The following is a 16532-nucleotide window of genomic DNA, read 5'->3' on the forward strand; positions in this document are numbered from 1 at the left end:
GGGACAAATACTTGATGTTCTGCCCCTTACAGCTTCACTCCACCCTCTCCATCCCCATTTTTTTTGAGATGAACCTGTAAACGTGAGAACTCAGTGATCTGAGGTACTTCACATAGTCAAGTATCAGTCTTTCCTTTTGAAAGCATCAGTACAGAAAAAAAGTTCCCACCCCCTCCCCGTGTGTATTTCTCTTACCCAGATTGACAGTAGCTACCTTTGCACCACATCGCTGATTTCCTGGACACATGACAATAAGTTATTAAGGACGGGGTTTGCCCCAGGGACACTGGCAGCTGCCGAGGACACCTGCAGCTCCTGCAGGCTGAGTTCCAGTTTGCTCACGGCTTCCCGGAAGGCAAATTTGTTGCGTGTATGCGGGATGCAGTCCACATAGCCTGAGCAGTAATCCAGCAGCTGGTGCCCCGTGTCCACCAGCTGGCTGTTGGGTGTGGGCTCGGCGATGGCACTCGAGAGGAGACCCGCGCACTCCAGCAGCGCCTCCTTGCTGATCTTGTCTGCGGAGATTTTCTCAGCTGCCTGTTTGGTCTTTCTCAGCGCTACTTTTGTGCCAGCTGTGCCGTTGGCCATTTTCACTGGGGAGGTGGAAGACGTTGACAGAGGCACTTGAGGTGGAGGCATCACGGGCCTCCCAGATTTCCCACCAACAGGTGCTGCTGCTGCTGCTGCCGCCGCCGCCTTCTTACTCCCTTCGCTCGATTCCAGTCCGTGCTGCGCCCCCGCCGCGTTGCTCAGCTCTTCTGCTGCATCTGAGCAGGCAGCTGGCTGTTGTAGGAGCCTCACCACTGGTGGCGGAGGTGGAGCACACTTTGGTTTTACCCGTCTGGGCCGGTCCCTGTCGCCGGAAGAAGTGACCTGATGCTCAGATAAGAGCTTAAACTTATTACCCTGAGAGTCTGTGCCAATAAGCTGCACGTCTGCTGGAGTGTGTTTGAGAGTGGGTGAGATCAGGACTGGCACTTTGTGGTTATGAGTGGTTGGAAGTATTGCTGCAGCCTTTCCTGGAGATGACCACCCCGGTCTCTCACCATCCTCAAGGGCCCCTTGCCGCAGGCCACTGGTTTTTTCTTTGCCTTTCGGAGCTGCTGCTACCCCTGGGCCCTCCTTCTCTTCTGATCCGGAGGGGGTTCGGAAAGGGAGCGCTGCGGCACCCCTCGGCAAGAGTTTTGCTTTTGGTCTCTCTCTGGTCAAAACAGGGCCTTCTTCAAACTTTTTGGGAAGCAGGTCATTGGCCCTCCCTGTACTCTCATCGGGTTGAGAGGAGGTGGACACTGTCCGTTCTAGCTGAATTTTTGATCTCTGGGAATTTCTGGGAAGGGTCATTGCCATCCTATCCTGCTCTGGAAGCCCTGAGGACATGGAAGATGTAGAGTTTGACCTTGGAAAAGGCTTTGAAGCTTCTTCATTGCCAGAGGGTTTTCCTGCTCGTAAACCTAGTGTCTTTTTAATCAAGCGTGGTGTAAAGAAACCAGTGATGCCCGACCACCCACCACCAGTGCTTACACCCCCACCACTGCTGGTACCAGTGCCATCATCGTTGTAGAAGGTCCTCTGCACAAAGCCTCCACCATAGCACTTGGGTGGTGCCAGGCTTGCGTCCTGCTGCGTGGGAGCAAAAGAGAACCCATCCACGTGCTGCAAGGAAGCAACAGATGAAAAGTTACCCGTCAGCTCATATTTCTTATGGGGCTGATTCTCCATCTCCCGGAAGGAACTGCTGCGCTTGGGAGGTGTGGGAGCATTCCTCTTCTTCATGAAGGAGCTGAAGAAGCCACCTTTTCTGTCCCTGGTGAAAGTGGTCTCTTTGGCATCCTCCAACAGGCTGCTGGGTGACTTGTCCCTCTGCTTGCGGGGCAGTGCGGGAGACCCACTTGTTGGCTGTGTGCTTCTGATAAAACCTAGGCAGAAGAAACAAGCATGAATCTACAAAATCAAACTCCACTTCCACCTCCCTGTCCTGCAGTGGGCTTTATGGGCCTGGCAAGTTCAGCTGCCCAAGTTCTGCAGAGAGACAGCAAGAAGGGAAGGTAACACTTTTGTTTTGTTTTTGTGTGAGGCTGGTGTGCCATTCATTTTTTTAACTTTTTTTTTTCTCTCCTGCATGTGTGACTTGTTTGTTGTCTATACTGAGGAGGCCACTTAGGAGAGAGCTCAGGGGAAAATGAAGTTGCTCTTTTCTTCCAGCTTCTTATTCCCTTCCTGTAATTTTTGCTTCATTCCCTAAACACCACAAACATAAAAGAAAATCTCATTGCACCATAAACTTTAATTTTGAAGCTGTCGTTTAAAAAACAAACAGCAGAACTAAATTTAAAAAAAAAAATACAGTGGAATTTACTGAAAGAACACTGAACAATCTGCAGTGTTTTCTATTCACTAGTAAATAACAGGGCTGCTGAGGTGGCCATATGACACAGCAGTGCGAAGCACCTTCCCATGTCACACTGGTCCATTTTCTTCTGTTCCTCTGGTCATTTATACCAGCAGCAAGATTATCTCAGAGCACGTGGCCTCACTGCCACTGTCCCAAGGCCCATACCTGGTGCTGAGCTGGAAGCTGAGTGCTCTACAGTATCTTGTGTTCCTTCAATATTCTCCTTGTTCTCCGCCTGTTTCTTCAGTGTTCTTGTCTTGGAGGGAAGCATGGGCAACCGGGGCAAGTAAGGAACTATGGATGAGGAGGAGGCTGTTCTTCCAAGCTCCTCTGCTACCTCTGTAGGGGGGAAAAAAAAAAAAAAACAACCAAAAAAGGAAATAGTTGGAACAGAGACAGCAGTAGAAAAGAAAGCCTGGATCCTTACTGCAAACCGAGACTCACAAGAAGAGATACAGGACTGAGAAATATGTATTTATGGATTTAGTTTCTCCTCAGAGCTGGAAGTATTCAGGCTAAGTAATACGTCTTTCATAATGCTTTCAAACTCATTCACATCTTTATAAATTTGGTAAAAACCACCAGTGGTAGGATCTGTAGAGACTGAGCTCTTTCCTGGGTTAAGGGCTGCTCAAGAGCTAAAGCCAGTACTGAATCCATTTGCCTCTGTTTTTAATTAAAGAGCCTCCTGTTGCTGCTCCTGGGATCCCCCAAAAGTTGTGTCCTCTCTGAATCTGGCTCTACACTGCTTTGCTTGGGTTAGAGCACTGCACCTCCCTATTAGAAATGAAGACTACATGGTTCCCTCTCAACATTGGCACAGGGTATGTGATTGGGAAAAAATAAAAAAAAAGGCAAAAAAACCCTCAACAAACACCTACACCCTCCTGGCCATACCCAAGTTGGCATTTGTGTGAGTCATTTGATATGTCTGTTTAAGATCCTCCCTGGTAAAATTTGGCCTGGCATGCTTTTTGTATAGTAGGGAACTGAATGGATCAGCTTCGTATTTAGTTTAAAATTTAGAAAATGCTCAGACATTTCTGCTTGTCTGCTGCCTAGTATCACACATCTCACCAGTATTTGTTTTCTGCAGACTACAATCCCTCAAATTGTACTAGGGGTGGTTTAGGTTGGATATTAGGTAAAACTTCTTCCCCGAAAGGGTTGTCAAGCCCTGGCCAGGGCAGAGGAGGAGTCCCCATCCCTGGAGAGGTTTAAAAGTGGTGGAGGGGTGGGGCTGAGGGACATGGTTTAGTGGTGACCTGGCTGAGCTGCATTAACAGTTGGACTCAATGATCTTAAAGATCTCTTCCTAACAAAATAATTCTTTGATTCTGTGATTTACGTCTTAGTTGATTATATTTTGAGAGCTGAGTTGCACAGATTCACTCCTAGAAGTAGCTAAGTAGAAAATCTAGAGATTAAGGAACACTTCTTAAAAATGAAGGCCAGCAGAATAATATTTATTGACCTAATTGCTGTAGTCAAAAAGGGACTGTGATGTAACATCCTTCTCTCAGCATCACTCACTACTCCTTACTCTTCAGTCTGGGAAACAAGAAACAGTCTGGGAAACTCCTCTGATAGAGGAGACAACATTATTTACATTAACTCTTTGGCATCCTAGTGCTCAGATAAAACCACTGCCTTGCATTGGTATATGTCTAAAGTTTATTCAGTATTTGTGCAAGTTTATCTGCTTCTGGTTCAAAAATTAATTAAAAGGATGAAGCTCCATTCAAAACCTCCACTGCTTGCAGACAAGCCTTAAGGGCCTGTCCATAAGACATAGCACCTTGGGGGATAACCTTAAGTATTGTTTCAGAAAGAAAGCAACAGGGTCTCTCACCCTCTGAGATGCTTGAGTCATGGAACATAGTTTCAAAAGCCTGGTGGGTCTCGGCAAAGGAAGGTCGGTCTGGTGGGTTCCACTTCCAGCCTGGAATGTGAGAAAGCAGAGTAAGTGTCAGTGCCTGAAACTGGTAAGAGAGAAATTTTAATTCTAAGCATACAGAGAATACCTAAGATTTCGCAACTGCAGTCAGACTCTGATCAACTCCTATTAAATAGTCATTCATGGATATTAATTCTTAGCAGCAGTCAGTCACCCCACCTCATGCTAACAAACAGATCTGGAGAGGAAGGAACCAATTCTAAAAATGCCAGCTCTATGCCAAATCCACAGTGTTGGCTGATCTCTCCATTCCTCCTCCCAAATTTTTTTGGCAAATAAGAATCCCATGTTTGCTACCCTGGCTGTCTGGACTGAACACACCCAGCCCAGTCACAGGTAATTGTGTGTGCAAAGGTCCACACGACATTCTGCCCACACACTCTTAATACTGAAATTCAGGCAGAGCCTTCCAAAAGGAGAATGTGTGCCCCCTGGGGGGGGAAGAGGAAGAGAGTGAACTGATCCAAGACGAAGCTTGGAAAGTTATGGAAGGGTATCATGACAAAAAGCATCATTTCTGTGTTAAAAATCTGCACTAAGGGAATGTATTCTGGAAGCACTGTCTGCTGATAGCACCATAGGATCTGGAAAGTGGCTGGCACTCTGCTTATTTTGGGTTGCATTAATATCATATGAACTCCCTGCTTTTGGGCTTTTGACAGCTTCCTGAAGGTTTTCTGAAGCAATATCCTTCATCATTATCCCGCTTCTCTGTTTCATAACTGAAATTCACCATAACTTTCTTGGACATGCTGGGAATCAGACATCACTGGAGACAGGCTGTAGAATGGCCTCTTAAGGCCTGGTTTGTCCATGTGGGACATTGAGGGCCACAGAGATTGCCCAGCTTAGCACCAAGGAGTCTCTTCCCACTCCAGTCACACTGAAGGGGTCTCTCTGCTCAGAGCTGCTCACCTTACTCAACAGCATGGCCTGGTTTGGTCCCTAGGATCTTTAGCCTTTTGCTCAATTCTCTGCTCTTGCAGGGCTGAAGGAGATTGGCAATGCTCTTAAACTCTGCTGCTCTCCTCCTGTAGCACACTGTATCTTTTGGCCTTTTCTTAGTGGATTTTCCATTTGTTATGGAGCATTAGGGAGCTTTCCATGGCACACTTGGAGGATGTGTGTTGTGCGTAATTTGGTGATTCCATAGTAAGAGTCTTACTGACAAAATACCAGCACAATTTGCCATAAGGTGCTATCTAGCTGTACTTGGCTATGACATGTTTTGAGAGTGAATTCTTGTTCCCTAAAGACCAGACTCAGTTTGCACCAGTCTCCAGGCACATCTCAGGTGACAGGACTTTTTCCACATTAGCTAACAAAACAGCACCTAAGAAGCAAAACCTTCAGAGTTAATTACCCACTTCTCCCATGCCTCCCAGGCTTTGTCCCCCAAACTGGAAGAAGACACTCACATGCTCTCATCAGTTCATAAACCTTTGGAGGGCAGCCCTCTGGTTGTTCCATCCGATAGCCCTTTTCCAGCAGATCATACACCTGAGAGAGGTCAATGCCTGGATATGGTGACATCCCATAGGTAGCAATTTCCCACAGCAGCACCCCAAAGGCTGCAAAAGGAGGAAAACAAAACTCCTGGTCAGAAGTCTGCCCTCCTCTCATGTTGCTCATTACTTTGTGGCCTTTACTGTAGCTTGAGTTAGCCTTTTTTTTGTGCAGATATTTCATGCTAGTCTAGGTGAAGACATTACATGCTAAAAATAATCCTGATTCATGAAGCTGTGGCCTAGTGTGTGATCACCTCCTCCCCACATTTCTGCCCAGGCCAGAAAGCAAGTTACTGTCTAGGCTGGCAAAGAACAACAAAACGAAAAAGAAAAGAACACTGGAGTTTTCTTACCCCAAACATCTGATTTGATGGAAAAGGTGTTATAGGCCAGGCTCTCAGGAGCTGTCCATTTGATTGGGAACTTGGCTCCAGCATGAGCTGTGTAGGTATCTCCAGTCATAAGTCGACTTAAGCCGAAGTCAGCCACCTTCACCACATGATTTTCTCCAACTAAGCAGTTCCGTGCTGCCAGGTCCCTGTACAAAGGAAAAAAGCACACTCCTGTACTGGAGCAAGAGCAGGGCTGTTGAGTACAGTCCTGTGGTCACACAGCCTGTCCTTCTCTTCCAAACTGGAAAACACTCTCTATGCAGCAGGTAAAGGCAACGTAAGCTCTGCTCTGAACAGTGTCAGAAACTGAGTGGACTTATTCTTAGAAGCAACGAGGTAAACCAGGATTAGGGTCCATTCTTTAAATTCTATTACATTTCTGGTAATGATAGCTGTTACGATGAGAAGTTTACGTTTACCGAGAAAAGGATGAGATCAGCAGCACATCTCACACTGGTAACAGCTTTATGGCACAGCTTATCAGACTGGATTAAAATAGGACTTGGGGTTGACAACATCTCACACATAGGGGGTACATAAAACAGGTCAACACCAACTTTCACAGCTGTCAGGCAGTCAAGCATAAGATTGCCATAAAGGTCAGGGGAGAAGGTACTGCAAGATGGTATTGAAACAAAACCAGCCAGTGTATATGTAGTGTGAAACCCAACTCTGGAAGAAACCTCCCCAAAAAGAGGAATTCTTGGGCCTGTTCATCACTGCAATCTGAAACTGTACCATCTCAATGTGACTTCACCCACCTGTGAATGAAGTTCTTCTTCTCCAGGTACTCCATGGCAGAGGAGATCTGGGTGGCCATGTAGAGCAGCACAACAGCACTCACTTCCTCCCGGTTGCACTCCCGCAAGTAGTCGAGCAGGTTCCCAAACGGCATGTACTCTGTCACGATGTAAAAGGGTGGCTCCAGGGTACACACACCTAGCAGCAAGGTGGAGACAGCATGTGAGTAAACCTTCCCTTTCATCCCCAGCTTACTGCTGTTCCTGATTTAATATCCATTGGTCGCATTTTTCTATCAATGAGTGTTTCTGAAAAGTGAAGACTTCTATCTACAAGACCTAGATCAATGCAGCCCAACTTAAAATTCAGGGCTTCTGTCTATTTAGCTGTCCATCCACTTCAAGGATAGAGATAATAACATCTATCAAAGCACTGCTATTCCTATGTAATACATATGAAGGAGTAGTTCTGTTTTTTGGTGGATTAGAGAACAAAATAAGAGTTATTCTGAACACATAGGATTTGCTTTTCTTCCTCTATCTTCCTTCACCAAGCTAACAAGTGGCCAGCTGGAAGTAGGTACCTGTCAACTGGAAAGATTTCCAGACTGAAGTGTCATGACAGAGTAATGTGAAGCACTCCCATGTGTGCTAGCTGGGTAAGTGAGCAGCATGGTGGGACCTGCTCCTAAAGGAGCATTCTCACACATTCCACAGATGACTCCTTGCTACAGTCATTGCAATTATGCACAAAGTATGTATTAGCAGAGGAGGAGGGCAACAGGATACTCGTCACAAATCTCTGTGAACTCCCACTGCTGCACTGCTGAACGCCTGTTCATACCATTACACATGTACAGGAGTAGAACACGACTACACTGGGCATCAGAAAAAGCAAAAATGCATCTCCCCGATGAGAAATCTTTTAGTCTTTACTTCTGGAACCAGACAGGGCTGGGCAGACAATTCATCTGTGTCTGTTTTTTAAATGGACACAGAATAGTTGCCATTATTAAAAGCCTTCACATTCTTCACATTTCTCCTTTCATCCTAGGCTTGGCTTGACAGCTTTGCTCCTGAAAGGAGCAGAAGTCCAGAGGCAATTAAACACTGCTAAGGGTTTAGGGTTCCTCGTTAAGAATCTTTGTACATGTAGAATTAACAGCTATGCAGGCTATTTAATAGCGTTCACCATATCATGCATTTGTCAATGAGACAAGCAGGGCAGAACCAAGCTGGACAGCCTGCAGATTTCTGCCATGCGTGTGCTGTTTGATCTGACTTGCACCTCCACTGCCTGAACCTCATGTACTTATTTGGTGATACACAGGGTCCCTTATGGCAGCAGTGACCTGGTTGTCTTCTGCTTAACTATGGACTAATTTGTTCTATTCAGTGCAGCTTTTTCTATACGTGTTTCCAGTTTGAGAACTATGAAAAACGCCATTTGTTGTGCTTCCAATATAATATTTTCCTTTCACTTGGAATTTTCTTATAATTTTATTCTATCAGAAAAATGTGTGAAAATGTGAAAAAGAATTTTGTAAATCTGATTTAACACAGCAGAAAAGGAATCTGACCCTGGTAACTGAATCCTGGAGCGTGACTAAGGCGAAGGGTACAAACTAACAGGAGGATGATAATGCAAACTTTTACATAATCACAGTCGTGCCCCAACAGCAGTGCTGTCTAGTAATATAAGTGACTATATTTGATCTTTTATTTAAAATGTCTCTTAGCTTCAATACCACATAAAGGAGTAAGCTGTCAAAAATACCACCCCATAACATGACCTGATTCAAAAAGTTATATAAAAACAGAAAATCTGCCACTGCTTTTAAACAAGACGGATTTCATTTTGGTGGAAACTCAAGTAAAAACACAAAGAGCAAGCAATTTCACTAACCTAACAACTGCACTAGATTTGGGTGCTTGATCTCCTTCATCACAGCAGCTTCCTTCAAGAACTCTTCCACCTCCATGGTATCTTCCTAGACAAACAGAGAGGCAAAAAAATTAAAAATTAATCTTTGTGACCAAGGTCTGCTTAACACCACATATCTGAGCAGAATATAAACAACAGCATCCTTAGCTCCATTCTGCTCTTTTGGCTTTTATCAAAGCAAAATATAACAGCCCTGAAAAGCTGCCTGGCTGGCCTGCAGTGTGGCCAAGTGACAGATCTGCAGTACCCAGAAAGTGCTAGGCTTTCTTCTTTGGCAGCCATTGTGGCTACCAAAGCAGTTGTGGCTGGTGAGAGGAAGACTCTCAGGATCACTGACTTAGTTCCCCTGCCTAGCTATGAAAATTAAGCTTGAAGCTTAATTTTAGTAGCTGTTAATGTTGAAACATACAGAAGGCTTTGAAAAGGAAGATAAATGGAGAATCTGAACTTTACGAGGAATAGGAGAGAGGTTGTAGAAGGTATTTCCAACACCTTTGATTTCCTAAACTGTCCACAGTTCCTCTGAGGGAAGGGAGGCCGACTTGGTAACCATTTTTACAGGTGTCACTTGGGCATTCCCACAGGAGCTTGCTAAGCCAAAATTCCAAATTCTTTCTGAGCCACATGCATTGGTGCAAGTTCGATAAACTTTGTTCTGCAAAGCTACTCTCAAGTATGGATTTTATGCAGAAAAGCACACTCAATTTTCTGATATTCATATCACTAGGAGGCATAACTGAGAACATGTAACTTCCTTACCCTTATCATAAATGGTGACCAAATGAACAGTGGATGACAACCTGAAAACTCACCTTTAATGTTTTCACAGCAACCGTGAGATTGTATTTCTTCCAGACACCGACGTACACCTCGCCATACTGCCCTCCCCCAAGTTTGTGCTTCATGGTGATATCAGTCCGCTCCATCTCCCACTTGTCATGGATGGGGGACACCCCATAGACAGTGGGCTTATTGCACTTGGGTGCTGGGTAATGCAAAGTTGTTACCAGTCCATCTGCTACTGTTGAGTGGTGGTGTACGAGCTCGGCCAGCGTGCTGAAACGGCTTTCTGCGGTCACATAGACCTGTTACGAGTGAATCAGGAAGCTACTTAAATGAAGGCAGCTGGAAGCTACCAGTGACACTGGAAAACAGGTACAGTAAAAACATTAAAGCAGGCTCAAAAAAAACCCAACAAAGGTAAGGGAACCAAACTTTAGACTATTTTTTCTCAAGTTGTTGGGCAAATGGGTATTAATCTGTGGAATTTTTACCTGCAGCTAGATCTAGCCTATCAATTGAGAGCAGAGCTGTCTCCCGCATTGTCCTTTACAGGACTAGAAGCTGCAATTCTTGTAGCCAAGTGCAAGGCCAGTTTCTGCATCGCTCAACACATGGTACTGTTACTTGATCAATGTTTCACAATGTTGATCAGAACTGCTGACTTACCAGAGCTCTGCTTGTTCTACGTGGATCAATAGGAAGACACCACTGCTTTGCTCCCTAGCTGCTGCCAGCCAGGGTAAGTACCACATGCACTTCTTCCAAAGTGCTGTTCAGTGAGTTACCATCACACTCTTAGCACACATGTTTTTTTTTTTACATGAATCAACCAGTAGACGTGTTTTCTCTCATACGCTCCTCTCTTAGCAATCTGCAGCTTAATTAACGTCCTTATTTCCTCTCCCCACAGCGTTGTCCAGAGAGCCTTACCTTCCCATCTGAGGTGGTGTTGATCCTGTAGTGGTAAACACGTCCCTCGTACCTGAGCGAGATGGACAGCTGCCCCGGGCTGCTTTCGCTCTCACGCACCAGGAAGCTGCCGTTGATGAGACTGCTCAGCAGATACTCTGCTGCACTGCGGGACACCGGCCCGTGGTACCAGGAATGCTTTTCCAGGCTGTTCACTGGTGTGATGTAGTTGCTCGGCACCCAGCCCTGCCCGTTCTTCGACCGTACCTCGCTCCATTCACCATTCTGGTTGTAACCCAGGACTCGCAACTTCTCACCTGCGACCAGAAAGAATAAAGCAAACTAAGCACAGTGCGAGCCATTGGGTCTCATTAAGGGAGAAACCCACTGTCAGCTGACTAGCCTGGGTTTTTAATTTAACAATTAACAGATATAACAAAAAATAACAAAAAATCTGCAGCAGTGATGTTATAACTAAACTGCTAAATAGAAACTCTTTATGAAGCAAATTTTCAGACAGAATAACAAGGATACTGTTCCCTGTTTACTGCAGTGTGATTGATGAACTCAAAAAGCTTCCTGTAGTCCAGCTTTTTAGACTAGAAAGACTTCTCTTTTTTTCTTGGAGGGATGAGGTTTTTCTCCTTTTTGAAGGCTTAAATGGCATGCGATTTAAAACAGTTCTGCGGCAGGTCATATTCTGATACGGGTACTGAACACAAAGAGAAAATCTTTGTGCAATCCTTTATTGTTGATTTTGCCCCAGTTGAAAGAACTGAATTCTGTTACCATCAGTAATGGTTTTCCTCTGCCCCTCTCCAAAATAGGTGTCTTGCGGGGCTGATGGTCTGGGGAGCCTACAAGGGGCACAGCTGCAGTTGAGCTGGACTGCTGGGCACTGTCACACAAACCTGGGTCTGTACTCAGCAGGCTGCCCGGCAGGTGTCCCTCCAACACAAGCGAGAGAGAGATCATCTGCTTACAACCCTGCTTAGGGAGTCATCCGCCCTCATTCCTTTCCCTCCCAGCAGAACAACAGGAGAAGGATTCTGCTTTCTGTTACTGTTCTCAGCCTAGTAGCTGCTCTGCGATTCACAGCCTTACCTTTGGTGATGCTGAGCGTGTTGTCACCGCTTGCTACAAAATCGTAAAGTGCAACAAAGAGATTGGGATCGCTCTCAGTGGCTCCAAGCAGGTTCTCCTTGGAGCTCCATCTGATGGCTTCATTCAGTGCCTGGGGTTCAACATCGCAACCATAGGGGCGGTGCAGAGCCTCTGAAAAGAGAGAAGAGGAAATCACCTTGTGTACAGCTGTAAATAGATCAAAAACTAGCGCAGAGCAGAGCAAAGCTCCTACTGCACAATATGGTCTTTATGGAAAGGCAACACCACACCTGCACATCTTAGATGACTGGTTTTCATTCCCTGCTTTGCTGACTCTTCGTGCAGTAGGTTACTTCTCACAGTGACTGGAGAAGGTGATGAACTGCCTATATACCAAGTTGCAAGCTATGTATATAAAACTTCTATTTAATATTTTTTATATATAATTCTATGTGTATACATCGTTATTTGAAAGTATTTAAGCATTCATAGGTAAAAAATGGGTGAGAAATTAAGTGCTTTTTTATTATGTGAAGTAGTAAAGGAAAACGTCAATGAAATGCCCTGAAATGTTATGGTTTATGTATTTATTGTTCCTGTGGCTGCAATAGATAACCTGGATCTGAAACCAACATTACAAATACAGGTGTGACAGACTGAAGTATAACCCAAATGAGAGCTATAGGTTGGGACAGTAACAGATCGAATATTGGCAGAAATCATGGTGTTTTGTAATAAATTTCAAGACTGTGCAAATAGAAGTCTGTCAAGGACAAAAAGTAGTAAGGGTGGCTCTAGGTATTTAACAGCAGTGTTTCTGAATACCCAGGCAGTTCTATTTGGCTATTTCGAAGGACAACTGACTCAAACTTGATAGTACAAGGGACTGGGGGGAATCAAACTTGTTTTAAAGACACAAATAAAAAAAATCCCCACAGTTCCTATCATGATAAAAAAATCTAGACACACAGGGTTTTGGAAAGAAATGCAGTAAAAAGCAAAACTGTCTGAACACTTCATGGTAGTGCTATGCCAAGACTATCATTGGGTTTCTAACCTATAGAGAGGTTTTCCATGACCATGTAGCAGAACAAATTTGAATATTAAGACACGAGAAAGAGTGATGATATAGGTTTACATGTGGGCTGCTCAAGGACAAAAAAATATGAAGGTGTAAAGATATAAATATCTTCTCCGATGGCAGAACTGACGTAAGTTCCCATCCCAACATATATTTCTGAATTCTCTTTTTGAACTGACTTATGGAAATGTATGCTGCAAAGAGGTTTCATTAAATGCACTAAACATACAAAGTCCTCCTTAAAAAGTTGTGCCTTTCTTTGCTTTACAATCATTGTTTGGGCCCACTTCTAAGGGGCTGAGAAGTCAGGCTCAGGATGTTTGTAACATCATTGGCACACACGGCCAGACGGTGTGTGCACACAGCTACCCAGTTCCCCACACTCCCACCAGATCTGCGTTCGTGAGCGAGAGCTGGTCCGTGAGGCACTTGAAAAGAGAACAAAGAGCTCAAATGCAATACAGGATGGGAAGACTGGGAAGTCAGCAAAACACAAAATAGGAAGAGGCCTGTGCCAAGTAATAGGCAAACATGCCAAATCTGTGTCACAGGACTGAGCTCAAGCCTGGAAAATTGGGACATAGTAGTTTTTTTCCCAGCATCGCCGTGACATCTTTTGACTGTACTGCAGGCACGTGAGAAAGTAAACAGTTGAGGTTTGTTCTGTTTAGTGTTTTGTTTTTTTTTAAACAGGTAGCTAAGTGGTCTTTAACTGCATTTCTGGTACTTATTCAGAGCTATACAGCTTGCATAACCTCCACATCCTGCACTTACTTAATAACTTACCTCCCGAACCTTGCAACATAGCCCTCTATCAAAGTTCTCCTACCAAGAAGTGACTAGAGATTAAGCTACCAAAATGTCACTGTCTGCAGATGCAACATTTACATATGCCTCTTGTTCCTAACTGTTAACTGCAATTAGTTTTACAATACATTAACCCATCAGACTGGGTGGTGTCATGGAAAAGAGAGGAAATCCCAATGCCTGCTCAGCTACCTACATTATAGTGCGGGTGCCAACATCCCACTGTAATTTTTTAGGGCTGTGTGCATATTCATGTCCAGTTGTTAAGAACCAGGGAAGAACACCAGTTCCTAAATCCATTGCTCTCTACAGAGTAAAAATACATATTTAATTAAATAATACATTCTTCATAGTCCTCCAGTGACTTGTGTTAAAGCGTTTCAGTGCCTTAAGCAAAGTCACTCAATGAATGTGCTATACAAGGAATCTGGCTTACGCATCTCCGCTAAGGAGCAAACACAGGAGTAGGCAGGGCTGCCAACAAGTATCAGACCTCGCAACTCCAAAATATCTCAGTGGTGCTTAAATAACTTTCAATTATGTACCTGCCTAACTGTGAAAGGCTTTAAACAAAAATATATGCATTTGTTCTAAATCAGAGTGCACTTTAAGATTCCTTCCCAAGCCAAGATGCTCACAAACTGAGCATTCAGCTGATTTGCTGCAGCAGATCCCACGACCAGCTCAGCCTGCCCACCCTGAGCCCCGCAGCGGGCACTTTAGCCAAGCAAGACCAGCAGAAATACCACTTGCTGCTGAGCAGCTCTGCCCACACAAAACCATTTGTGGTGCCGTGCCGGATCGCTAGCGAGGATTCAAAGCAGATGTGGGACTGCTACCACTTCCTCAAGAATGCCCAGGAGGCTGGCCCATGTTCTTAACACCCACTTTGTGTACAAAAAAAAGCTGACAGAAGTTAATGTTTGATGAGGAGCAACAATCACTTAGCTACTGCACTTACCTAAAAATCACATCACCCAAAAATCAAATGCTTTTAAGAGCTCATGTCTTGCTAACTTCCTTCACTTTCATTTTTAGAGTGACTTGGATGCTTAAGTAACTGTAAAGGTTACCCAGTATCTACTAAAGAGGACTTTACCAGCATATAAGCATACCTATTGCAGGATATTATTACATAATAACTTATGCTGCTCCATCCAGTGTGGAACCTACACTGTCCAAAGTGTGTGGCCATGGAAGGTCAGTGAAACACGATAATCGCATAGAACTCACCAAGGAAACGAAGATAACCAAAGCATAAAGCGTATAATAAACAATACCCCTTCAACTGAGTAGTCTGCAAGCTCAATTCACACAAAGAGCAAGGAAATGAGCTGCGAAGTTCTGGTTTGTATCAGCTCCTTTTAAAGGCTCAGCATAGATCACATATTACCACTTTCATTTCCTATACAATGGAAAACTTACATCATCGTGCAGCGTACAAGTAATACGAGGCGGTTGTGCTTCATCCATCTCCTTCCTTTCCTTTATTCCCACAATACAATTTGCTGCTCTCCGGATATGAATGCTTTTCCTTACAGGCAACATGTAGGGGTGCTGTGTCCCCCCCAACCCTGTGCTGCCAACACTGCAATTACCAATCTCTTCCATCCCAGAACAGGAGGTGGTATATGCTAAATCTTAAATTTCAGAGTCACCTCAAGTGCTTAAGAGGTCTCTATTTTTGAAATATTAGCTGTGTAACTGTTCATAAAAATGAAGCATTTCAATAATCCTAAAACAGAGACAAAAGCAGGGAACCTCAGTCCTGCCTGTGGCTGGTCTCCTACTACAAGAAAAAGCTAGACCTGAAAGGAGCCAAATCCTCCTTGAAGCAGAGAAATACAGGAAAGGGATAGCACAGCGTTACATCCCTGAGCATCATACCTGTGAAACTCATGCCAGGCTCAGAGGCTTCCTCGCCAAGGCAGCAGAGATGCTTGCCTTCTTTTCCATAGCTGCTAGACTGGAAGAGGACTGTCCCCACAATCATGCTGTGCTTCGCAGCAAGCAGAAGAGGCTGCTTGACCCCTGTCCTGGGCTGCCCGTGCCAGCAGAAACGCCACCACGTGCAGACTGCTCCTGCTCCCGAGGCTGGTGGCCAATGAAGAAAGCAAGTGCTGCAGAGCCGGCAAAGGAGAGACTGGGAAAATCAGCTGTGGGTTAATGTCGTTGTTAGCTGGAAGTGAGGGTGGAGCTTTCCAGGGAACGCTGAACAAACAGAGGATGTGGGGACTGGATGGCAAGTTGAAACAGTTTTGAGATGAGCTATGAAGACAGAGTTTTGTTCCACTAAGAGTTAGGCAACAAAGTGTTTGGGAAGAAAGCAAACAGTTTGCTTGGAGATATTCCTTTGTTCAAATTACAAAACAGATCACCCATTAAGGGATCACCCAGCTTGATTCATTTTTCCACTCCACATGTCATTGCTGGAGCACTATTTACATGAATCAACAGGAAGCGTGTTAGTGAAATGCCCTTCTATGAGACGTAAGAGTGCTGAGCAAATAAAGACCCTTAAACATTTTAGGATTTCAGAAAGAAACAGAAAGCAAGGGCAGTACAGTCCTCCCAGGCCAAGCTGCATAGTTGCTGATCTGGTAAGACTCAGGAGAGCTCTCTGAAAGGACACCACGAAATTACCCATTAAAAAAAAAAAAATGGTTCTTTGACAGGGAAGGGTTAAAGAACAAGCCACCACCACAGCAGCCTCACACCTGGGAGGGTGGTGGGCCTGCAGAGGGGTATAATGGAGCAGAGAAAGGTAAGTCAGTGTGTTGGCTTTTGCAGGGGGAGAGGAGCTGTTGCAGCCCAGCTAGGGGGGCAAGCAAACTCCACCATTCTGTGGGAAAGGCAGCTGCACCGTGTGATGAGGGCTCAGATCGGCCCAAGGGTAAGAAATGAGCAGCCTGGC

The 16532-nt window shown here is 44.8% G+C and overlaps 1 protein-coding gene across 2 annotated transcripts; it reads right to left on the reverse strand.

Annotated features, from left to right (window-relative positions):
- Positions 1 to 210: 210 nt before the first annotated feature.
- On the reverse strand, positions 211 to 15611 carry ABL2 (ABL proto-oncogene 2, non-receptor tyrosine kinase). 2 transcript variants are annotated; one of them, XM_008942249.1, is made up of 12 exons: positions 15506 to 15611; positions 11731 to 11901; positions 10648 to 10943; positions 9747 to 10019; positions 8896 to 8980; positions 7011 to 7188; positions 6211 to 6395; positions 5768 to 5920; positions 4245 to 4334; positions 2558 to 2731; positions 1683 to 1916; positions 211 to 1367 (listed from the first exon to the last, which is right to left on the reverse strand). In XM_008942249.1, the coding sequence occupies exons 1-12, from the start codon at positions 15609 to 15611 to the stop codon at positions 211 to 213; spliced, it is 3102 nt and encodes a 1033-aa protein (XP_008940497.1). The 2 variants fall into 2 exon arrangements, with proteins under 2 accessions (XP_008940497.1, XP_008940496.1); XM_008942248.1 differs by having other exon boundaries at positions 211 to 1916.
- Positions 15612 to 16532: the final 921 nt, after the last annotated feature.

This window comes from Merops nubicus, unplaced genomic scaffold (assembly GCF_000691845.1).
Source record: "Merops nubicus isolate BGI_N331 unplaced genomic scaffold, ASM69184v1 scaffold15626, whole genome shotgun sequence".
In the NCBI taxonomy this organism is placed as follows: domain Eukaryota; kingdom Metazoa; phylum Chordata; class Aves; order Coraciiformes; family Meropidae; genus Merops; species Merops nubicus.